The sequence below is a fragment of the Ranitomeya imitator genome, chromosome 3 (assembly GCF_032444005.1).
Source record: "Ranitomeya imitator isolate aRanImi1 chromosome 3, aRanImi1.pri, whole genome shotgun sequence".
Lineage (NCBI taxonomy): Eukaryota > Metazoa > Chordata > Amphibia > Anura > Dendrobatidae > Ranitomeya > Ranitomeya imitator.
Window position 1 is genome coordinate 45,618,871 of NC_091284.1, and position 25,758 is coordinate 45,644,628.

Sequence of the window (25,758 nt, forward strand, 5' to 3'; positions counted from 1 at the left end):
TACCCAACGATCTTCTAGCTTAGGGAGCCTCTGCGCTTTCCCAGAAGGCACCTGGAATATGCAAATTAGCCTCCTCGAGCTGGAATCCCTGGTTCGGTGATTCTTTCCAAGCAGCTGGTCCCGGCTGTACCCAACGATCTTCTAGCTTAGGGAGCCTCTGCGCTTTCCCAGAAGGCACCTGGAATATGCAAATTAGCCTCCTCGAGCTGGAATCCCTGGTTCGGTGATTCTTTCCAAGCAGCTGGTCCCGGCTGTACCCAACGATCTTCTAGCTTAGGGAGCCTCTGCGCTTTCCCAGAAGGCACCTGGAATATGCAAATTAGCCTCCTCGAGCTGGAATCCCTGGTTCGGTGATTCTTTCCAAGCAGCTGGTCCCGGCTGTACCCAACGATCTTCTAGCTTAGGGAGCCTCTGCGCTTTCCCAGAAGGCACCTGGAATATGCAAATTAGCCTCCTCGAGCTGGAATCCCTGGTTCGGTGATTCTTTCCAAGCAGCTGGTCCCGGCTGTACCCAACGATCTTCTAGCTTAGGGAGCCTCTGCGCTTTCCCAGAAGGCACCTGGAATATGCAAATTAGCCTCCTCGAGCTGGAATCCCTGGTTCGGTGATTCTTTCCAAGCAGCTGGTCCCGGCTGTACCCAACGATCTTCTAGCTTAGGGAGCCTCTGCGCTTTCCCAGAAGGCACCTGGAATATGCAAATTAGCCTCCTCGAGCTGGAATCCCTGGTTCGGTGATTCTTTCCAAGCAGCTGGTCCCGGCTGTACCCAACGATCTTCTAGCTTAGGGAGCCTCTGCGCTTTCCCAGAAGGCACCTGGAATATGCAAATTAGCCTCCTCGAGCTGGAATCCCTGGTTCGGTGATTCTTTCCAAGCAGCTGGTCCCGGCTGTACCCAACGATCTTCTAGCTTAGGGAGCCTCTGCGCTTTCCCAGAAGGCACCTGGAATATGCAAATTAGCCTCCTCGAGCTGGAATCCCTGGTTCGGTGATTCTTTCCAAGCAGCTGGTCCCGGCTGTACCCAACGATCTTCTAGCTTAGGGAGCCTCTGCGCTTTCCCAGAAGGCACCTGGAATATGCAAATTAGCCTCCTCGAGCTGGAATCCCTGGTTCGGTGATTCTTTCCAAGCAGCTGGTCCCGGCTGTACCCAACGATCTTCTAGCTTAGGGAGCCTCTGCGCTTTCCCAGAAGGCACCTGGAATATGCAAATTAGCCTCCTCGAGCTGGAATCCCTGGTTCGGTGATTCTTTCCAAGCAGCTGGTCCCGGCTGTACCCAACGATCTTCTAGCTTAGGGAGCCTCTGCGCTTTCCCAGAAGGCACCTGGAATATGCAAATTGGCCTCCTCGAGCTGGAATCCCTGGTTCGGTGATTCTTTCCAAGCAGCTGGTCCCGGCTGTACCCAACGATCTTCTAGCTTAGGGAGCCTCTGCGCTTTCCCAGAAGGCACCTGGAATATGCAAATTGGCCTCCTCGAGCTGGAATCCCTGGTTCGGTGATTCTTTCCAAGCAGCTGGTCCCGGCTGTACCCAACGATCTTCTAGCTTAGGGAGCCTCTGCGCTTTCCCAGAAGGCACCTGGAATATGCAAATTGGCCTCCTCGAGCTGGAATCCCTGGTTCGGTGATTCTTTCCAAGCAGCTGGTCCCGGCTGTACCCAACGATCTTCTAGCTTAGGGAGCCTCTGCGCTTTCCCAGAAGGCACCTGGAATATGCAAATTGGCCTCCTCGAGCTGGAATCCCTGGTTCGGTGATTCTTTCCAAGCAGCTGGTCCCGGCTGTACCCAACGATCTTCTAGCTTAGGGAGCCTCTGCGCTTTCCCAGAAGGCACCTGGAATATGCAAATTGGCCTCCTCGAGCTGGAATCCCTGGTTCGGTGATTCTTTCCAAGCAGCTGGTCCCGGCTGTACCCAACGATCTTCTAGCTTAGGGAGCCTCTGCGCTTTCCCAGAAGGCACCTGGAATATGCAAATTGGCCTCCTCGAGCTGGAATCCCTGGTTCGGTGATTCTTTCCAAGCAGCTGGTCCCGGCTGTACCCAACGATCTTCTAGCTTAGGGAGCCTCTGCGCTTTCCCAGAAGGCACCTGGAATATGCAAATTGGCCTCCTCGAGCTGGAATCCCTGGTTCGGTGATTCTTTCCAAGCAGCTGGTCCCGGCTGTACCCAACGATCTTCTAGCTTAGGGAGCCTCTGCGCTTTCCCAGAAGGCACCTGGAATATGCAAATTAGCCTCCTCGAGCTGGAATCCCTGGTTCGGTGATTCTTTCCAAGCAGCTGGTCCCGGCTGTACCCAACGATCTTCTAGCTTAGGGAGCCTCTGCGCTTTCCCAGAAGGCACCTGGAATATGCAAATTAGCCTCCTCGAGCTGGAATCCCTGGTTCGGTGATTCTTTCCAAGCAGCTGGTCCCGGCTGTACCCAACGATCTTCTAGCTTAGGGAGCCTCTGCGCTTTCCCAGAAGGCACCTGGAATATGCAAATTAGCCTCCTCGAGCTGGAATCCCTGGTTCGGTGATTCTTTCCAAGCAGCTGGTCCCGGCTGTACCCAACGATCTTCTAGCTTAGGGAGCCTCTGCGCTTTCCCAGAAGGCACCTGGAATATGCAAATTAGCCTCCTCGAGCTGGAATCCCTGGTTCGGTGATTCTTTCCAAGCAGCTGGTCCCGGCTGTACCCAACGATCTTCTAGCTTAGGGAGCCTCTGCGCTTTCCCAGAAGGCACCTGGAATATGCAAATTAGCCTCCTCGAGCTGGAATCCCTGGTTCGGTGATTCTTTCCAAGCAGCTGGTCCCGGCTGTACCCAACGATCTTCTAGCTTAGGGAGCCTCTGCGCTTTCCCAGAAGGCACCTGGAATATGCAAATTAGCCTCCTCGAGCTGGAATCCCTGGTTCGGTGATTCTTTCCAAGCAGCTGGTCCCGGCTGTACCCAACGATCTTCTAGCTTAGGGAGCCTCTGCGCTTTCCCAGAAGGCACCTGGAATATGCAAATTAGCCTCCTCGAGCTGGAATCCCTGGTTCGGTGATTCTTTCCAAGCAGCTGGTCCCGGCTGTACCCAACGATCTTCTAGCTTAGGGAGCCTCTGCGCTTTCCCAGAAGGCACCTGGAATATGCAAATTAGCCTCCTCGAGCTGGAATCCCTGGTTCGGTGATTCTTTCCAAGCAGCTGGTCCCGGCTGTACCCAACGATCTTCTAGCTTAGGGAGCCTCTGCGCTTTCCCAGAAGGCACCTGGAATATGCAAATTAGCCTCCTCGAGCTGGAATCCCTGGTTCGGTGATTCTTTCCAAGCAGCTGGTCCCGGCTGTACCCAACGATCTTCTAGCTTAGGGAGCCTCTGCGCTTTCCCAGAAGGCACCTGGAATATGCAAATTAGCCTCCTCGAGCTGGAATCCCTGGTTCGGTGATTCTTTCCAAGCAGCTGGTCCCGGCTGTACCCAACGATCTTCTAGCTTAGGGAGCCTCTGCGCTTTCCCAGAAGGCACCTGGAATATGCAAATTAGCCTCCTCGAGCTGGAATCCCTGGTTCGGTGATTCTTTCCAAGCAGCTGGTCCCGGCTGTACCCAACGATCTTCTAGCTTAGGGAGCCTCTGCGCTTTCCCAGAAGGCACCTGGAATATGCAAATTAGCCTCCTCGAGCTGGAATCCCTGGTTCGGTGATTCTTTCCAAGCAGCTGGTCCCGGCTGTACCCAACGATCTTCTAGCTTAGGGAGCCTCTGCGCTTTCCCAGAAGGCACCTGGAATATGCAAATTAGCCTCCTCGAGCTGGAATCCCTGGTTCGGTGATTCTTTCCAAGCAGCTGGTCCCGGCTGTACCCAACGATCTTCTAGCTTAGGGAGCCTCTGCGCTTTCCCAGAAGGCACCTGGAATATGCAAATTAGCCTCCTCGAGCTGGAATCCCTGGTTCGGTGATTCTTTCCAAGCAGCTGGTCCCGGCTGTACCCAACGATCTTCTAGCTTAGGGAGCCTCTGCGCTTTCCCAGAAGGCACCTGGAATATGCAAATTAGCCTCCTCGAGCTGGAATCCCTGGTTCGGTGATTCTTTCCAAGCAGCTGGTCCCGGCTGTACCCAACGATCTTCTAGCTTAGGGAGCCTCTGCGCTTTCCCAGAAGGCACCTGGAATATGCAAATTAGCCTCCTCGAGCTGGAATCCCTGGTTCGGTGATTCTTTCCAAGCAGCTGGTCCCGGCTGTACCCAACGATCTTCTAGCTTAGGGAGCCTCTGCGCTTTCCCAGAAGGCACCTGGAATATGCAAATTAGCCTCCTCGAGCTGGAATCCCTGGTTCGGTGATTCTTTCCAAGCAGCTGGTCCCGGCTGTACCCAACGATCTTCTAGCTTAGGGAGCCTCTGCGCTTTCCCAGAAGGCACCTGGAATATGCAAATTAGCCTCCTCGAGCTGGAATCCCTGGTTCGGTGATTCTTTCCAAGCAGCTGGTCCCGGCTGTACCCAACGATCTTCTAGCTTAGGGAGCCTCTGCGCTTTCCCAGAAGGCACCTGGAATATGCAAATTAGCCTCCTCGAGCTGGAATCCCTGGTTCGGTGATTCTTTCCAAGCAGCTGGTCCCGGCTGTACCCAACGATCTTCTAGCTTAGGGAGCCTCTGCGCTTTCCCAGAAGGCACCTGGAATATGCAAATTAGCCTCCTCGAGCTGGAATCCCTGGTTCGGTGATTCTTTCCAAGCAGCTGGTCCCGGCTGTACCCAACGATCTTCTAGCTTAGGGAGCCTCTGCGCTTTCCCAGAAGGCACCTGGAATATGCAAATTAGCCTCCTCGAGCTGGAATCCCTGGTTCGGTGATTCTTTCCAAGCAGCTGGTCCCGGCTGTACCCAACGATCTTCTAGCTTAGGGAGCCTCTGCGCTTTCCCAGAAGGCACCTGGAATATGCAAATTAGCCTCCTCGAGCTGGAATCCCTGGTTCGGTGATTCTTTCCAAGCAGCTGGTCCCGGCTGTACCCAACGATCTTCTAGCTTAGGGAGCCTCTGCGCTTTCCCAGAAGGCACCTGGAATATGCAAATTAGCCTCCTCGAGCTGGAATCCCTGGTTCGGTGATTCTTTCCAAGCAGCTGGTCCCGGCTGTACCCAACGATCTTCTAGCTTAGGGAGCCTCTGCGCTTTCCCAGAAGGCACCTGGAATATGCAAATTAGCCTCCTCGAGCTGGAATCCCTGGTTCGGTGATTCTTTCCAAGCAGCTGGTCCCGGCTGTACCCAACGATCTTCTAGCTTAGGGAGCCTCTGCGCTTTCCCAGAAGGCACCTGGAATATGCAAATTAGCCTCCTCGAGCTGGAATCCCTGGTTCGGTGATTCTTTCCAAGCAGCTGGTCCCGGCTGTACCCAACGATCTTCTAGCTTAGGGAGCCTCTGCGCTTTCCCAGAAGGCACCTGGAATATGCAAATTAGCCTCCTCGAGCTGGAATCCCTGGTTCGGTGATTCTTTCCAAGCAGCTGGTCCCGGCTGTACCCAACGATCTTCTAGCTTAGGGAGCCTCTGCGCTTTCCCAGAAGGCACCTGGAATATGCAAATTAGCCTCCTCGAGCTGGAATCCCTGGTTCGGTGATTCTTTCCAAGCAGCTGGTCCCGGCTGTACCCAACGATCTTCTAGCTTAGGGAGCCTCTGCGCTTTCCCAGAAGGCACCTGGAATATGCAAATTAGCCTCCTCGAGCTGGAATCCCTGGTTCGGTGATTCTTTCCAAGCAGCTGGTCCCGGCTGTACCCAACGATCTTCTAGCTTAGGGAGCCTCTGCGCTTTCCCAGAAGGCACCTGGAATATGCAAATTAGCCTCCTCGAGCTGGAATCCCTGGTTCGGTGATTCTTTCCAAGCAGCTGGTCCCGGCTGTACCCAACGATCTTCTAGCTTAGGGAGCCTCTGCGCTTTCCCAGAAGGCACCTGGAATATGCAAATTAGCCTCCTCGAGCTGGAATCCCTGGTTCGGTGATTCTTTCCAAGCAGCTGGTCCCGGCTGTACCCAACGATCTTCTAGCTTAGGGAGCCTCTGCGCTTTCCCAGAAGGCACCTGGAATATGCAAATTAGCCTCCTCGAGCTGGAATCCCTGGTTCGGTGATTCTTTCCAAGCAGCTGGTCCCGGCTGTACCCAACGATCTTCTAGCTTAGGGAGCCTCTGCGCTTTCCCAGAAGGCACCTGGAATATGCAAATTAGCCTCCTCGAGCTGGAATCCCTGGTTCGGTGATTCTTTCCAAGCAGCTGGTCCCGGCTGTACCCAACGATCTTCTAGCTTAGGGAGCCTCTGCGCTTTCCCAGAAGGCACCTGGAATATGCAAATTAGCCTCCTCGAGCTGGAATCCCTGGTTCGGTGATTCTTTCCAAGCAGCTGGTCCCGGCTGTACCCAACGATCTTCTAGCTTAGGGAGCCTCTGCGCTTTCCCAGAAGGCACCTGGAATATGCAAATTAGCCTCCTCGAGCTTGAATCCCTGGTTCGGTGATTCTTTCCAAGCAGCTGGTCCCGGCTGTACCCAACGATCTTCTAGCTTAGGGAGCCTCTGCGCTTTCCCAGAAGGCACCTGGAATATGCAAATTAGCCTCCTCGAGCTTGAATCCCTGGTTCGGTGATTCTTTCCAAGCAGCTGGTCCCGGCTGTACCCAACGATCTTCTAGCTTAGGGAGCCTCTGCGCTTTCCCAGAAGGCACCTGGAATATGCAAATTAGCCTCCTCGAGCTTGAATCCCTGGTTCGGTGATTCTTTCCAAGCAGCTGGTCCCGGCTGTACCCAACGATCTTCTAGCTTAGGGAGCCTCTGCGCTTTCCCAGAAGGCACCTGGAATATGCAAATTAGCCTCCTCGAGCTTGAATCCCTGGTTCGGTGATTCTTTCCAAGCAGCTGGTCCCGGCTGTACCCAACGATCTTCTAGCTTAGGGAGCCTCTGCGCTTTCCCAGAAGGCACCTGGAATATGCAAATTAGCCTCCTCGAGCTTGAATCCCTGGTTCGGTGATTCTTTCCAAGCAGCTGGTCCCGGCTGTACCCAACGATCTTCTAGCTTAGGGAGCCTCTGCGCTTTCCCAGAAGGCACCTGGAATATGCAAATTAGCCTCCTCGAGCTTGAATCCCTGGTTCGGTGATTCTTTCCAAGCAGCTGGTCCCGGCTGTACCCAACGATCTTCTAGCTTAGGGAGCCTCTGCGCTTTCCCAGAAGGCACCTGGAATATGCAAATTAGCCTCCTCGAGCTTGAATCCCTGGTTCGGTGATTCTTTCCAAGCAGCTGGTCCCGGCTGTACCCAACGATCTTCTAGCTTAGGGAGCCTCTGCGCTTTCCCAGAAGGCACCTGGAATATGCAAATTAGCCTCCTCGAGCTTGAATCCCTGGTTCGGTGATTCTTTCCAAGCAGCTGGTCCCGGCTGTACCCAACGATCTTCTAGCTTAGGGAGCCTCTGCGCTTTCCCAGAAGGCACCTGGAATATGCAAATTAGCCTCCTCGAGCTTGAATCCCTGGTTCGGTGATTCTTTCCAAGCAGCTGGTCCCGGCTGTACCCAACGATCTTCTAGCTTAGGGAGCCTCTGCGCTTTCCCAGAAGGCACCTGGAATATGCAAATTAGCCTCCTCGAGCTTGAATCCCTGGTTCGGTGATTCTTTCCAAGCAGCTGGTCCCGGCTGTACCCAACGATCTTCTAGCTTAGGGAGCCTCTGCGCTTTCCCAGAAGGCACCTGGAATATGCAAATTAGCCTCCTCGAGCTTGAATCCCTGGTTCGGTGATTCTTTCCAAGCAGCTGGTCCCGGCTGTACCCAACGATCTTCTAGCTTAGGGAGCCTCTGCGCTTTCCCAGAAGGCACCTGGAATATGCAAATTAGCCTCCTCGAGCTTGAATCCCTGGTTCGGTGATTCTTTCCAAGCAGCTGGTCCCGGCTGTACCCAACGATCTTCTAGCTTAGGGAGCCTCTGCGCTTTCCCAGAAGGCACCTGGAATATGCAAATTAGCCTCCTCGAGCTTGAATCCCTGGTTCGGTGATTCTTTCCAAGCAGCTGGTCCCGGCTGTACCCAACGATCTTCTAGCTTAGGGAGCCTCTGCGCTTTCCCAGAAGGCACCTGGAATATGCAAATTAGCCTCCTCGAGCTTGAATCCCTGGTTCGGTGATTCTTTCCAAGCAGCTGGTCCCGGCTGTACCCAACGATCTTCTAGCTTAGGGAGCCTCTGCGCTTTCCCAGAAGGCACCTGGAATATGCAAATTAGCCTCCTCGAGCTTGAATCCCTGGTTCGGTGATTCTTTCCAAGCAGCTGGTCCCGGCTGTACCCAACGATCTTCTAGCTTAGGGAGCCTCTGCGCTTTCCCAGAAGGCACCTGGAATATGCAAATTAGCCTCCTCGAGCTTGAATCCCTGGTTCGGTGATTCTTTCCAAGCAGCTGGTCCCGGCTGTACCCAACGATCTTCTAGCTTAGGGAGCCTCTGCGCTTTCCCAGAAGGCACCTGGAATATGCAAATTAGCCTCCTCGAGCTTGAATCCCTGGTTCGGTGATTCTTTCCAAGCAGCTGGTCCCGGCTGTACCCAACGATCTTCTAGCTTAGGGAGCCTCTGCGCTTTCCCAGAAGGCACCTGGAATATGCAAATTAGCCTCCTCGAGCTTGAATCCCTGGTTCGGTGATTCTTTCCAAGCAGCTGGTCCCGGCTGTACCCAACGATCTTCTAGCTTAGGGAGCCTCTGCGCTTTCCCAGAAGGCACCTGGAATATGCAAATTAGCCTCCTCGAGCTTGAATCCCTGGTTCGGTGATTCTTTCCAAGCAGCTGGTCCCGGCTGTACCCAACGATCTTCTAGCTTAGGGAGCCTCTGCGCTTTCCCAGAAGGCACCTGGAATATGCAAATTAGCCTCCTCGAGCTTGAATCCCTGGTTCGGCGATTCTTTCCAAGCAGCTGGTCCCGGCTGTACCCAACGATCTTCTAGCTTAGGGAGACTCTGCGCTTTCCCAGAAGGCACCTGGAATATGCAAATTAGCCTCCTCGAGCTTGAATCCCTGGTTCGGCGATTCTTTCCAAGCAGCTGGTCCCGGCTGTACCCAACGATCTTCTAGCTTAGGGAGACTCTGCGCTTTCCCAGAAGGCACCTGGAATATGCAAATTAGCCTCCTCGAGCTTGAATCCCTGGTTCGGCGATTCTTTCCAAGCAGCTGGTCCCGGCTGTACCCAACGATCTTCTAGCTTAGGGAGACTCTGCGCTTTCCCAGAAGGCACCTGGAATATGCAAATTAGCCTCCTCGAGCTTGAATCCCTGGTTCGGCGATTCTTTCCAAGCAGCTGGTCCCGGCTGTACCCAACGATCTTCTAGCTTAGGGAGACTCTGCGCTTTCCCAGAAGGCAACTGGAATATGCAAATTAGCCTCCTCGAGCTTGAATCCCTGGTTTGGCGATTCTTTCCAAGCAGCTGGTCCCGGCTGTACCCAACGATCTTCTAGCTTAGGGAGACTCTGCGCTTTCCCAGAAGGCACCTGGAATATGCAAATTAGCCTCCTCAAGCTTGAATCCCTGGTTTGGCGATTCTTTCCAAGCAGCTGGTCCCAACGATCTTCTAGCTTAGGGAGACTCTGCGCTTTCCCAGAAGGCACCTGGAATATGCAAATTAGCCTCCTCAAGCTTGAATCCCTGGTTTGGTGATTCTTTCCAAGCAGCTGGTCCCGGCTGTACCCAACGATCTTCTAGCTTAGGGAGACTCTGCGCTTTCCCAGAAGGCACCTGGAATATGCAAATTAGCCTCCTCAAGCTTGAATCCCTGGTTTGGTGATTCTTTCCAAGCAGCTGGTCCCGGCTGTACCCAACGATCTTCTAGCTTAGGGAGACTCTTCGCTTTCCCAGAAAGCACCTAGAATATGCAAATTAGCCTCCTCAAGCTTGAATCCCTGGTTTGGTGATTCTTTCCAAGCAGCTGGTCCCGGCTGTACCCAACGATCTTCTAGCTTAGGGAGACTCTTCGCTTTCCCAGAAGGCACCTGGAATATGCAAATTAGCCTCCTCAAGCTTGAATCCTCAAGCTTGAATCCGATACCACCATTATTATTATTATTTATTGTTATAGCGCCATTTATTCTATGACGCTTTACTTGTGAGGAGGGGTTTACATAATAAAAACAAGTACAATAATCTTAAACAATACAAGTCATAACTGGTACAGGAGGAGTGAGGACCCTGCTCGTGAAGGATCACAATCTACTAGGGATGGGTGAGGATACAGTAGGTGAGGGTAGAGCTGGTTATGCAGCGGTTTGGTCGATCGGTGGTTACTGCAGGCTGTAGGCTTGTCGGAAGAGGTGGGTCTTCAGGTTCTTTTTGAAGGTTTCGATGGTAGGCGAGAGTCTGATATGTTGTGGTAGAGGGTTCCAGAGTAGGGGTGATACGCAAGAGAAATCTTGTATATGATTGTGGGAACAGGAGATAAGAGGGGAATAGAGAAGGAGATCTTGTGAGGATCGGAGGTTGCGTTTAGGTAAGTACCGGGAGACGAGGTCACAGATGTATTGAGGAGACAGGTTGTGGATGGCTTTGTACGTCATGGTTAGGGTTTTGTACTGGAGTCTCTGGGCAATGGGGAGCCAGTGAAGGGATTGACAGAGGGGAGTGGCCGGGGAATAGCGGGGGCCAGGTGGATTAGTCAGGCAGCAGAGTTTAGAATAGATTGGAGGGGTGCGAGAGTGTTAGAGGGGAGGCCACAGAGCAGGAGGTTGCAGTAGTCAAGGCAAGAGATTATGAGGGCATGGACTAGGGTTTTTGCAGATTCTTGGTTGAGGAATGAACTGATTCGTGAAATATTTTTGAGTTGAAGTCAGCAGGAAGTGGAAAGGGCTTGGATATGTGGTTTGAAGGAGATATCAGCATCAAGGATTACCCCGAGGCAATGAGCTTGTGGGACTGGGGAGAGTGGGCAGCCATTTACTGTAATGGATAGATTCATTAGGGGGGTCACGTGAGATGGGGGAAAGACGATGAATTCTGTTTTGTCCATGTTAAGTTTGAGAAATCTAGCAGAGAAGAAGGATGAAATAGTGGACAGACATTGAGGGATTCTGGTTAGTAGGGTGGTGATATCTGGTCCAGAGATGTGGATCTGTGTGTCATCAGCATAGAGGTGATACTGAAAGCCGTGAGATTCTATGAGCTGTCCCAGGCCAAAGGTGTAAATGGAGAAGAGCAGGGGCCCTAGGACTGAACCTTGTGGGACTCCGACTGATAGGGGCCAAGGTGAGGAGGTGGTGTGTGAGTGTGAGACGCTGAATGTCCGGTCTGTTAGGTATGATGAGATCCAGGATAGGGCCAAGTTTGTGATGCCAAGGGATGAGAGGGTCTGTAATAATAGGGAATGGTCCACTGTGTCAAAGGCAGCCGACAGGTCGAGGAGGAGGAGGACAGAGTAGTGTCGCTTGTCATTGGTGACCTTAGTTAGGGCAGTTTCAGTGGAATGGTGTGACCGGAAGCCAGATTGTAAGCGGTCAAAGAGGGAGCAAGAAGATAGATGGGAGGACAGCTCAAGATGGACGTGTTGTTCCAGTAGTTTGGAGGCATAAGGGAGAAGTGATATGGGGCGATAGCTAGATGCAGAGGATGGGTCAAGAGAGGGCTTTTTGAGGATAGGTGTGATGGAGGCATGTTTAAAGCTTGAGGGGAAAACACCAGTTGTGAGTGATAGGTTGAAGAGATGGGTTAGGGTTGGGATGAAGACTGTGGTGAGGTTTGGGATGAGTGTTATGATACGGTGGTTTAGGAGCAACATGGAACGAGCTCTGAAGAAAGTGGTAATTGTACTGACCGCAGTCCCTAAGCTCAACATAACACTAGAAGTAGCTGTGGAATGCTCCTAACTCTCCCTAGGCATCTCGTCACAGCCTAAGAGCTAACTACCCCTAAAGATAGAAGCAGGAAAGCTATCTTGCCTCAGAGAAAATCCCCAAAGGATAGATTAGCCCCCCACAAATAATGACTGTGAGTGGAGAGGGAAAAGACATACACAGAATGAAACCAGGATGAGCACAGGAGGCCAGTCTAGCTTGATAGATAGGACAGGATGGAATACTGTGCGGTCAGTATAAAACACTACAAAAATCCACGCAGAGTTTACTAAAAATCTCCACACCTGACTAAAGGTGTGGAGGGTAAATCTGCTTCCCAGAGCTTCCAGCAAGACAGAATTAATTCATACTGATAACGCTGGACAAACATAGAAGCACAGAACGGATAAGTCCACAAACCGTGAACAGAAAAGAGCAAGCAAAAACTTAGCTTTGCAGAACTGGTCAGGAAAACAGGGAACTCCAAAGAGATGTGAATCCAACCAGGAACATTTACAAGTGGCACTGGCTGAAGGACAGAACCAGGCATAAATAGCCTAGCAGAAAAGACGATCAGTGGAAGCAGCTGAAGACAGCTAACTCCAAGGAGCAGCCATACCACTTGAAACCACAAGAGAGAGCCCAAGAGCAGAACTCACAAAAGTGCCACTTACAACCACCGGAGGGAGCCCAAGAGCGGAATTCACAACAGTACCCCCCCTTGAGGAGGGGTCACCGAACCCTCACCAGAGCCCCCAGGCCGATCAGGACGAGCCAAGTGAAAAGCACGAACCAAATTGGTGGCATGGACATCGGAGGCAACAACCCAAGAATTATCCTCCTGACCATAACCCTTCCACTTGACAAGATACTGAAGCCTCCGCCTTGAAAAACGAGAAACCAAAATCTTCTCAACCTCATATTCCAACTCTCCCTCAACCAACACCGGGGCAGGAGGGTCAACCGAGGGAACAACGGGCACCACATATCTCCGCAACAAAGATCTATGGAAAACATTATGAATGGCAAAAGAGGCTGGAAGAGCCAAACGAAAAGACATCGGATTAATAATTTCAGAAATTTTATAAGGACCAATAAACCGAGGCTTAAACTTAGGGGACGAAACCTTCATAGGAACATGACGAGAAGACAACCAAACCAAATCCCCCACACGAAGCCGGGGACCAACACACCGACGGCGGTTAGCAAAACGTTGAGCCCTTTCCTGAGACAACGTCAAATTGTCCACCACATGAGTCCAAATCTGCTGCAGCCTGTCCACCACAGAATCAACACCAGGACAATCAGAAGGCTCAACCTGCCCAGAAGAAAAGCGAGGATGAAAACCAAAATTACAAAAGAAAGGTGAAACCAAAGTAGCCGAACTAGCCCGATTATTAAGGGCAAACTCAGCCAACGGCAAGAAAGACACCCAATCATCCTGATCAGCAGACACAAAGCATCTCAAATAGGTCTCCAAGGTCTGATTAGTTCGCTCAGTTTGGCCATTAGTCTGAGGATGAAACGCCGAAGAAAAAGACAAATCAATGCCCATCCTAGCACAAAAGGCCCGCCAAAATCAAGAGACAAACTGAGAACCTCTGTCAGACACAATATTCTCCGGAATGCCATGCAAACGAACCACATGCTGAAAAAACAATGGAACCAGATCTGAGGAGGAAGGCAACTTAGGCAAAGGTACCAAATGGACCATTTTAGAGAACCAGTCACAAACAACCCAGATAACAGACATTTTCTGGGAAATAGGAAGATCCAAAATAAAATCCATGGAAATATGCGTCCAGGGCCTCTCAGGGACCGGCAGAGGCAAAAGCAACCCACTAGCGCGGGAACAGCAAGGCTTGGCTCGGGCGCAAGTCCCACAGGACTGCACAAAACCACGGACATCGCGCGACAAGGAAGGCCACCAAAAGGACCTAGCAACCAAATCTCTGGTACCAAAAATCCCAGGATGACCAGCCAACACAGAACAATGAACCTCAGAAATCACCTTACTCGTCCATCTATCAGGAACAAACAACTTCCCCACAGGACAGCGGTCAGGCCTATCAGCCTGAAATTCCTGAAGCACCCGCCGCAAATCTGGGGAGATGGCAGAAAGAATCACCCCTTCCTTAAGAATGCTAACCGGCTCAAGGACTCCAGGAGAATCAGGCGAAAAACTCCTAGAGAGGGCATCAGCCTTAACATTCTTAGATCCCGGAAGATACGAGACCGACCACAAAATCAAAACGGGAGAAAAACAGAGACCATCGAGCCTGTCTAGGATTCAGCCGCTTGGCCGACTCGAGGTAAACCAGATTCTTATGATCAGTCAAGACCACAACGCGGTGCTTAGCTCCCTCAAGCCAATGACGCCACTCCTCAAACGCCCACTTCATAGCCAACAACTCCCGATTGCCGACATCATAATTGCGTTCCGCAGGCAAAAACTTTCTGGAAAAAAAGGCACACGGTTTCATCAAAGAACCATCAGACTCCCTCTGAGACAAAACGGCCCCTGCCCCAATCTCAGAAGCGTCGACCTCAACCTGAAAAGGAAGAGAAACATCCGGCTGACGCAACACAGGGGCAGAAGTAAATCGGCGCTTAAGCTCCTGAAAGGCCTCAACAGCCGCAGAGGACCAATTCGTCACATCTGCGCCTTTCTTCGTCAAATCAGTAAGGGGCTTAACCACATTGGAAAAGTTGGCAATGAAACGGCGATAGAAATTAGCAAAGCCCAAAAATGTTTGAAGGCCCTTCACAGATGTGGGTTGAATCCAGTCATGAATAGCTTGGACCTTAACAGGATCCATTTCTATAGACGAGGGAGAAAAAATAAAACCCAAAAAAGAGACCTTCTGAACTCCGAATAGGCACTTAGACCCCTTCACAAACAAAGCATTATCACGAAGGATCTGGAACACTATCCTGACCTGCTTCACATGAGACACCCAATCATCGGAAAAAATCAAAATATCATCCAAATATACAACCATGAATTTATCAAGATAATTGCGGAAAATATCATGCATGAAAGACTGGAACACAGATGGAGCATTAGAGAGCCCAAATGGCATCACAAGGTATTCAAAATGGCCTTCGGGCGTATTAAAGGCAGTTTTCCATTCGTCACCCTGTTTACTACGAACAAGATAATATGCCCCTTGGAGGTCAATCTTAGTAAACCAACTAGCCCCCTTAATCTGAGCAAACAAATCAGTAAGCAGAGGCAAGGGGTATTGGAATTTAACCTTGATCTTATTAAGAAGACGATAATCAATACAGGGTCTCATGGAGCCATCCTTCTTAGCAACAAAAAAGAAACCCGCTCCCAATGGTGACGAAGAGGGCCGAATATGCCCCTTCTCCAAAGACTCCTTAACATAACTCCGCATGACGGCATGCTCTGGCACAGACAGATTGAAAAGTCGGCCCTTAGGGAACTTGCAACCAGGAATCAAGTTAATAGCACAATCACAGTCCCTGTGCAGTGGAAGGGAACTGGACTTGGGCTCATCAAATACATCCTGGAAATCCGGCAAAAACTCAGGGACCTCAGAAGAGGGGGAAGAGGAAATTGACATCAAAGGAACGTCACTATGTACCCCTTGATAACCCCAACTAGTCACAGTCATAGTTTTCCAATCTAGCACCGGATTATGTTCCTGTAACCATGGAAAACCCAGTACAACAACATCATGCAGGTTATGCAACACCAGAAAACGGCAATTTTCCTGATGTGCTGGGGCCATGTACATAGTCATCTGCGTCCAGTACTGAGGTTTATCCTTGGCCAATGGTGTAGCATGAATACCCCTCAAAGGAATAGGGCTCTGCAAAGGCTGCAAGGAAAAACCACAGCGCCTGGCGAATTCCAAGTCCATTAAGTTCAGGGCAGCGCCTGAATCCACAAATGCCATGACAGAAAAGGGCGACAATGAGCAAATCAGGGTCAAAGATAAGAGAAATTTAGGCTGTATAGTACTAATGGTAACAGACCTAGCGACTCTCTTAGTACGCTTAGGGCAATCTGAGATAACATGAGTAGAATCATCACAGTAAAAACACAGCCTATTCTGACGTCTGAATTCCTGCCGTTCTGTTCTAGTCAAAATCCTATCACATTGCATAGGTTCAGGACTCTGCTCCGAGGACACTGCCATATGGTGCACAGCTTTGCGCTCGCGCAGACGCCGATCAATCTGAATAGCTAGAGACATAGACTCGCTCAAACCAGCAGGCGTAGGAAAGCCCACCATAACATCTTTAAGGGCTTCAGAAAGACCTTTTCTGAAAATAGCAGCCAGAGCCTCCTCATTCTATTTAGTGAGCACAGACCATTTTCTAAATTTCTGGCAGTATAATTCTGCCGCTTCCTGACCTTGACACAAGGCCAACAGGGTTTTTTCTGCATGATCCACAGAATTAGGTTCGTCATACAATAATCCGAGCGCTTGAAAAAATGCATCTACATTAAATAATGCCGGATCCCCTGTTTCAAGAGAAAAGGCCCAGTCTTGAGGGTCACCACGCAGCAAGGATATGATGATTTTTACTTGCTGAATGGGATCACCTGAAGAACGGGGTTTCAAAGCAAAAAACAATTTGCAGTTATTTTTAAAGTTCAAAAACTTGGATCTGTCCCCAAAAAACAACTCAGGAGTAGGAATTCTAGGCTCTAAAGCTGGAGTCTGGACAACATAGTCCTGGATACTCTGTACTCTTGCAGCAAGTTGATTCACACGAAAAAACAAACCCTGAACATCCATGCCAGAGCATATATCCTGAACCACCCAGATATCAAGAGAAAAAAAAAGACAAACCAGAGTACAAAAAAAATGGTTCAGAACATTCTTTTCCTTCTTTTGAGATGCATTTAATTCATTTTTGGGCCACTTGTACTGTTATGATACGGTGGTTTAGGAGCAACATGGAACGAGCTCTGAAGGAAGTGGTAACTGTACTGACCGCAGTCCCTAAGCTCAACACAATACTAGAAGTAGCCGTGGAATGCTCCTAACTCTCCCTAGGCATCTCGTCACAGCCTAAGAGCTAACTACCCCTAAAGATAGAAGCAGGAAAGCTATCTTGCCTCAGAGAAAATCTCAAAAGGATAGATTAGCCCCCCACAAATAATGACTGTGAGTGGAGAGGGAAAAGACATACACGGAATGAAACCAGGATGAGCACAGGAGGCCAGTCTAGCTTGATAGATAGGACAGGATGGAATACTGTGCGGTCAGTATAAAACACTACAAAAATCCACGCAAAGTTTACTAAAAATCTCCACACCTGACTAAAGGTGTGGAGGGTAAATCTGCTTCCCAGAGCTTCCAGCAAGACAGAATTAATTCATACTGATAACGCTGGACAAACATAGAAGCACAGAACGGATAAGTCCACAAACTGTGAACAGAAAAGAGCAAGCAAAAACTTAGCTTTGCAGAACTGGTCAGGAAAACAGGGAAATCCAAAGAGATGTGAATCCAACCAGGAACATTTACAAGTGGCACTGGCTGAAGGACAGAACCAGGCATAAATAGCCTAGCAGAAAAGACGATCAGTGGAAGCAGCTGAAGACAGCTAACTCCAAGGAGCAGCCATACCACTTGAAACCACAAGAGGGAGCCCAAGAGCAGAACTCACAAAAGAGCCATTTACAACCACCGGAGGGAGCCCAAGAGCGGAATTCACAACAGATGAGGTGGGATGGCAGCGGGTCACCATTACTTCCATATACAAAACTATTCTGATAGGGTGGCATAATCATAGAGGACAGTGGGATTATGGCCACTATGGGGCGCTCACTGCAAGATTACTAGCGTTTTTTTACATGATACTTATAATACACTAGATTGAGGCCCGGGAGGGTGGTGACGCCTGGAGGGGATGGTGCCCCGGCGGCCTGGATTCCAGCGGATCCCAGCGGTGGCCTGGATCCCAGCCGCGGGGGGTCTGGTGGTGACCCGTTGGTGGCTTTGCACAAGGGCCTGGTACCCCTAGCGGGTGCCATATTGGAATACACATCACTTGTGTATTCCAATATGGCGGTTGGCATACTTCCGATGAGGCACAGTTGATTGTGGGATTCAGGGACGTCCAGACAGAACTGGATGACAGACAATTTAAGACAATTATATAAATAGATTTCTGCATCTATGTACCTCCACCTAGTGGTGGCTACGGAAAGGAAAAATCTATCATGTAACAGATTAACCATATCTGCTGGCAGACTGGAGACACAACCCTACATGGCGCTTATTTGCACAGTGATGTGGTCCTGCTGCGTAAAGGTGTCACCATAGTAATATACAGCAATTGTTTCACTTGTCTGTGTCACCTGCTCCTATATATTTATCTGGGGTCAGTTATGATTTGGGTTTTGTTGGAATAAGTTCTTGTTCTTTGTCTACAGATTTTTTTTCCATTGCCTAGAAATATATCCTGATTCGTGACATAAGAATCTATCTATCTATCTATCTATCTATCTATCTATCTATCTATCTATCTATCTATCTATCTATCTATCTATCCATATCTCTTATCTAACTATTATACCGTTTATCTATCTATTATCTATCATCTATATATTATCTATCTATCTATCTATCATCTATCTATTATCTAACTATTATACTGTATATCCAGGGGTGGATTAAAGGTAGCCAGGGCCCCGGGGTGTTCAGACACTGTGGGCCCCCCCGGTCATGTGACGGGGGTCATGTGACGGGGTCATGTGACTGGGTCATGTGACTGGGTCATGTGATGTGGGTCATGTGACGGGGGTCATGTGACGGGGGTCATGGTCATGATATACCTGAACCAGATTATTCCAGAAAAATGGCCGGGCCCTACTCTACTGTAACCTATTAAATATTTGTTAAAATCTGCAATACAATTTAGGTATATTTTGACCAATAATATCACATACAAGGAACAAATACCACCACACCATGACCAGACCACAAATTACAACCACAGTGATCGAATAATATCACATACAAGGAACAAATACCACCGCACCATGTCAAGAGCACATATTACCACCACTTGGTGACCAAATAGCACATACAAGGGACAAATACCACAACACCATTTCCAGACCACATTTTACCACCACATAGTGGCTGAATACTACAATACTGATCAGTGATCAGTAATGAAAAAAAAACAAAAAAACACAATACTATCACCATAAGTGCCAGTATTCACAGGAGATCTGTACTTAGTATGCAGTGTCTGTGTAGAGGTAATACAGAGATCACTGGTGGTATTATACACAGGAACTCTGTATATAATGTATAGATAATACAGTGGTCACTGGTGACATTATACACAGGACCTCTGTATATAGTATACAGTGTATAGTGTCAGTGTATAGGCAACACTGACTCACCAGTGACGTCTCTAGGTGAAGTCCTTCATCTTTCATCCAGCACAGACCGCCATCATTTCTTCCAGCCAGGGCTCGTTTCTGCAGGAAATAACAGTTATCTCGAGCTCCGCTTGCAGAACACATTACTTAATTTTTCACAACTTCTACATTACATTACATGAAGAAAAAAAGGCAATATAGTGTCACTCTGCACAGTAACAGGACCGCCCCCCCCATTTAAAACAGTATACTCAAAAAATAAAATAAATACATCACTGCAGTAAAAATATCCCTTAATTAGCCCCTATGGTAATAATATTCCCCACCCTGGCCCCGTGTGTCTCATTCCTGGCTCCAGCCATATGTTCTCGCATCCTGCCCTCATGAGTATCCATTCTACCGCATATGATCTCCACATCCTGCCCCATCTGTCTCCATCGTATCCATCCTGCCCCATGATCTTACACGATCTGTCTCCAATCATGCCCCTGGTGTCTCCAATTCTGCCCCATGTCTTTCATTCTGCCCCGTGTCTCCAATCATGCCCCGTGTCTACATTCTGCCCATGCCTCCAGTCCTGCCCACAGTGTGTCCAGCAATCTGCCCCAGTGTGTCCAGCATATTACTCCCAGTGTGTCCAGCAATCTGCCCCAGTATGTCCAGCATATTGCCCCAGTGTCCTGCATTGCCCACAGACAGTGTCTCCAGCATATTGCCCCCAGTGTCCAGCAATCTGCCCCAGTATGTCCAGCATTGCCCCCAGTGTGTCCAGCAATCTGCCCCAGTATGTCCAATTGTCCAGCATTGCCCACAGTGTGTCCAGCAATCTGCCCCAGTATGTCCAATTGTCCAGCATTGCCCACAGTGTGTCCAGCAATCTGTCCCAGTGTGTCCTCCAGCATTGCCCCAGTGTGTGCTCCAGCATTCATCTGCCCCAGTGTGTCCTCCAGCATTCATCTGCCCCAGTGTGTCCTCCAGCATTCATCTGCCCCAGTGTGTCCTCCAACATTCATCTGCCCCAGTGTGTCCTCCAGCATTCATCTGCCCCAGTGTGTCCTCCAGCATTGCCCCAGTGTGTTCTCCAGCATTGCCCCAGTGTGTCCTCCAGCATTCATCTGCCCCAGTGTGTCCTCCAGCATTGCCCCAGTGTGTCCTCCAGCATTCATCTGCCCCAGTGTGTCCTCCAGCATTCATCTGCCCCAGTGTGTCCTCCAGCATTCCTCTGCCCCAGTGTGTCCTCCAACATTCATCTGCCCCAGTGTGTCCTCCAGCATTCATCTGCCCCAGTGTGTCCTCCAGCATTCATCTGCCCCAGTGTGTCCTCCAGCATTCATCTGCCCCAGTGTGTCCTCCAGCATTCATCTGCCCTAGTGTGTCCTCCAGCATTCATCTGCCCCAGTGTGTCCTCCAGCATTGCCCCAGTGTGTTCTCCAGCATTGCCCCAGTGTGTCCTCCAGCATTCATCTGCCCCAGTGTGTCCTCCAGCATTGCCCCAGTGTGTCCTCCAGCATTCAACTGCCCCAGTGTGTCCTCCAGCATTTATCTGCCCCAGTGTGTCCTCCAGCATTCATCTGCCCCAGTGTGTCCTCCAGCATTCATCTGCCCCAGTGTGTCCTCCAGCATTCATCTGCCCCAGTGTGTCCTCCAGCATTCATCTGCCCCAGTGTGTCCTCCAGTATTCATCTGCCCCAGTGTCCTCCAGCATTCATCTGCCCCAGTGTGTCCTCCAGCATTCATCTGCCCCAGTGTGTCCTCCAGCATTCATCTGCCCCAGTGTGTCCTCCAGCATTGCCCCAGTGTGTCCTCCAGCATTCATCTGCCCCAGTGTGTCCTCCAGCATTGCCCCAGTGTGTCCTCCAGCATTCATCTGTCCCAGTGTGTCCTCCAGCATTCATCTGCCCCAGTGTGTCCTCCAGCATTCATCTGCCCCAGTGTGTCCTCCAGCATTCATCTGCCCCAGTGTGTCCTCCAGCATTCATCTGCCCCAGTGTGTCCTCCAGCATTCATCTGCCCCAGTGTGTCTTCCAGCATTCCTCTGCCCCAGTGTGTCCTCCAACATTCATCTGCCCCAGTGTGTCCTCCAGCATTCATCTGCCCCAGTGTGTCCTCCAGCATTCATCTGCCCCAGTGTGTCCTCCAGCATTGCCCCAGTGTGTTCTCCAGCATTGCCCCAGTGTGTCCTCCAGCATTCATCTGCCCCAGTGTGTCCTCCAGCATTCATCTGCCCCAGTGTGTCCTCCAGCATTCATCTGCCCCAGTGTGTCCTCCAGCATTCATCTGCCCCAGTGTGTCCTCCAGCATTCATCTGCCCCAGTGTGTCCTCCAGCATTCATCTGCCCCAGTGTGTCCTCCAGCATTCATCTGCCCCAGTGTGTCCTCCAGCATTCATCTGCCCCAGTGTGTCCTCCAGCATTCATCTGCCCCAGTGTGTCCTCCAGCATTCATCTGCCCCAGTGTGTCCTCCAGCATTCATCTGCCCCAGTGTGTCTTCCAGCATTCCTCTGCCCCAGTGTGTCCTCCAACATTCATCTGCCCCAGTGTGTCCTCCAGCATTCATCTGCCCCAGTGTGTCCTCCAGCATTCATCTGCCCCAGTGTGTCCTCCAGCATTGCCCCAGTGTGTTCTCCAGCATTGCCCCAGTGTGTCCTCCAGCATTCATCTGCCCCAGTGTGTCCTCCAGCATTCATCTGCCCCAGTGTGTCCTCCAGCATTCATCTGCCCCAGTGTGTCCTCCAGCATTCATCTGCCCCAGTGTGTCCTCCAGCATTCATCTGCCCCAGTGTGTCCTCCAGCATTCATCTGCCCCAGTGTGTCCTCCAGCATTCATCTGCCCCAGTGTGTCCTCCAGCATTCATCTGCCCAGTGTGTCCTCCAGCATTCATCTGCCCCAGTGTGTCCTCCAGCATTCATCTGCCCCAGTGTGTCCTCCAGCATTCATCTGCCCCAGTGTGTTCTCCAGCATTCACCTGCCCCAGTGTGTCCTCCAGCATTCATCTGCCCCAGTGTGTCCACCGTTATCAAAAAAACAAAACAAAAAAACAAACAGTCTCCTCACCTGACCTGTGCGCTCCAGCGGCGAGCTCCAGCAGCGCACACTCGCCGGCGACTGACAATGACGTCAGACGCCGGCGACGTGTGCGCTGCGGCCGACTTCAGCTGCCAGCCTATCTATCATCTATCTATTATCTAACTATTATACTGTATATCTATCTATTATCTAGCTATCTATTTATCTATTATCTATCTATCTATCTATCTATCTATCTATCTATCTATCTATCTATCTATCTAGTATCTATCTATCAATCAATCTATCTATTATCTATCTATCTATCTGTCTATTATCTATCTATCTATCTATCTATCTATCTATCTATCTATCTGTCTATTATCTATGTATCTATCTATCTGTCTATTATCTATCTATCTATCTATCTATCTATCTATCTATCTATTTATCTATCTATTATCTATTTATCTATTTTACTTGTGCTGTGTTTTCTGTTCTAGGACATGTTTAATATCCTTGGGGGCCCATGATCAGGACCCCTTCTATTATCTATTATCGATTTCTATGATGGTCATGGAGGATCCAAGTTAAAAAAAAAAAAACAGAAATGCAAAAAAAAAAAAAAAAAAAGAAATCCCAGACAAAAAGTAATACTCAATCCTACTTTCCGGTACTGAAGTTGCACAATCCAACAAAACAGAAAGTCAATATTTCGCAGACACATTTGAGAAACTGATTTTACAATATTTTATTAGTGCAACGATAATATATATATATATGTATAAAAAAAAGACACAAGTGCTGATTTTATCACAAGCAAAATGTACTAAATGCAAAAAAAAAGTACATATTAAAATACAGTGTTAATACAAAATACAAAAAGTACAAAAATATAATCCGAAGTATTTAACAGGAGATCAGAAATTAACCGACATATTCCAATGATATCATGCATGTCACCAACACTGACGGTTTCATTAGCATTTTACATTACTGACGCTACTTTGATGGGTTTTTCTCCCTCAACCGTATACAAAGTATCCAAAAATGTATAAAACAATATAAAGCCCCCATTAAAGGAGTTCGTTTTTGTTCTTATACACACCATGATCTGTGTATGTTTCGCTCTTGGGAGACCTATGTATTGCGGTGGGTTTTCTGTGCCATTTGGCAATTTTTGCAGAAACGTATTGTGAAGTTTCTACTTTGTACTGATAAAATAAAACAATTTAAAGAAACATTTATAAACAAAGCTTAAAAGTCAGAAAATATAGTAAAAAGTGTAAAAGAAATCCAGGGAAAGTAGTAAAATCTAATAGTGTGAATATATAAAGCAGTCGCCCTATGTAACCGCAACTCTCTATGCTAAGAGCATCTTATAGGTACAGGTGAATAAATCCCAAACATTTGGAATTTTCTTAATGACAGTTGCTATATAAGGGCTATATTGACCCCATCCATAATTTTCCAAATTCTTATACTTTCCTATATTCTGTGTTTTAGCAAATAAATGATGGAAAGTTCTCGAATTTTCCAATGATACTTTCTGTACCAATCCCTCACCGAGATCTCTGCTAGCTGTGATTCAGTAGGGAGCTTTTATTAGCGTTTATAACCCTGTAACACACAGGGGTGCACCTCTGACCCTTACCAACCATGGATCCCATGACCAGGATAGATTTATATCCTATAAAGATAAACAATCAAGGTTCCTACTAAATGACAGCAAGTAGAGATCTTGGAAAAAAAACTGAGAAATGAGTGCAGTATATAAAAGTATATTGAAATGTTGTATAATAATAAACTTTATTTGCTGAAACTGGATTACCCCTTTAATTGACATCGATGGCGATATTGAGTTAGCAGACGCTTCACTACCAATTTTGTGGGGTCATTCCGTCCCGACAGGTCATGAATTGCAGCTGGTAGAAGAAACGCAGGTGGCATCCTCCTATTACTAGTTTTGCCACTTTTGCAAAAAAGTCCAAGTTCATTTATGACTCAAGCGATGGCAGCTTTGTCTCATTTGGATAGTTGAATGGCTTTTAAATTGAGGCTGGTCGGAATGAAGTGAGTGAATCTACAGACGGTGCAGGCGCAAAGACTGCTTCCCCCAGGTACTGTGAATGCTGAGCAGTGCTGTTCCTCCAGGGAAAGTGAGTGCAACTTGCTGGACCGATGAGGCTCCCCACTGTTGGCACCAGAGCTGGGCGAGAAGAACACTGACCCAGGAGTAGCAAATAAGGGCAAGCCTGCCAGTAACAACCTGGGTCCAGGGCCACTCATGTCTCCAATGATCCTGCGCAATTCTTGGAGAGAACTTCCCAGTAACAGTATATAGTTCCTGGCCAGCAGTAGAGTGGCAATCTTAGACAATTTTCTTCCAGGTGAGCTCTGGCAGTGAGTTGCAGAGTAGGGCATGATGACCTCTCTTAAGGCATCCATGGCCAAGTTCAAGTCTTGCATTCTCTTCCTTTCTCTACTGTTTATCTTCTTTCTCAGCTGCTGCTGCTCTTCTTTCACTTCTCTGTTCTGCCTTCCACATCTGTGCAGACTAACAGCGGACAGAATCTTGTCTCTGCTCTCATTCGTGGTTAGAAGAGAAGGAGGGTGCCTGAAAACAGACGAATGTTCTAGGGTAACTTTGCCACCCGGCACGTCACCTGGACAATGTCTCATCATCTTCTCTCTGTTTTCTATGAACCTGCAGATCTGCATACTCCACACTGTCTCTATCAGCTTAGAGATTTCTAAGAAACATCTCACCAGCTGGAAGGCTGAAGAATTCTGCAAGATGTTCAGAGGAAAGCGATTGTGAAAATCAGTGTAAGGCTTGTTTTCAATCAGTCATTGATAAACCAAAGGAAGAGACTGCCCATTCCAGAGTCAGACATTGGGGGCAGCTGTAATTGGCTGCCACCGCTGCCTTTAGAGCGGGCACTGACCAGGAGGCTATGTAGAGAATATCTGTAGTCTTTGTGTCCAGATTGAAACGATTTTATACAGTATATTATATTCCTATTACATCTTATTAAATGTCTGCAAATAATCTTGAAACAAGGCAACAATCACAGACTGTTTGAACCTTTCATTGCTCCATATGATTTTTGGAACAAGTGATCAGTTATGCAAGCGGAAGCAGAGGGGCCCATTGTGTATTATTGGGTCCATCTAGATTGTGCCTTTGAAAATGGAAGAAAAGGTCCTGCAAAAGGTCCTATAAAACAAATATCAAACTACCCCCATAAAAAGCAATGGCGCCTCTCTGCTTTCATTTGCATAACTGATTAAACTGATCACTTACTCTGTTTGTCTATTCCTAAAATACTACAGAACATATAGAACGTCTGAACAGAGTGTGAACATAGCCTTATTTAAGATTGATAGATAGGTAGATGATAGACAGATAGATAATAGATGATAGATTTGGGATAGGTACAGTAGATAGATTAATAGATAGATTAATAGATAGATAGATAGATAGATAGATAGATAGATAGATGATAGATAGATAGATAGATACTAGATAATAGATAGATAGATAGATAGATAGATAGATAGATAGATAGATAGATAGATAGATAGATAGA

At 48.8% G+C, this 25,758-nt stretch overlaps 1 protein-coding gene across 1 annotated transcript; it reads right to left on the reverse strand.

The window, feature by feature from the left end:
- Positions 1 to 22,930: 22,930 nt before the first annotated feature.
- OLIG1 (oligodendrocyte transcription factor 1) lies at positions 22,931 to 24,975 on the reverse strand. Its single transcript, XM_069760037.1, has one exon. It carries the CDS (start codon positions 24,884 to 24,886, stop codon positions 24,191 to 24,193), a length of 696 nt encoding a protein of 231 aa, XP_069616138.1. The 5' UTR covers positions 24,887 to 24,975; the 3' UTR covers positions 22,931 to 24,190.
- Between the last annotated feature and the right edge of the window lie 783 nt (positions 24,976 to 25,758).

Excerpts from the sequence above, each read along its gene's own strand:
- OLIG1 (XM_069760037.1), bottom strand. The coding sequence starts at position 24,886 with ATGCAGATCTGCAGGTTCATAGAAAACAGAGAGAAGATGATGAGACAT.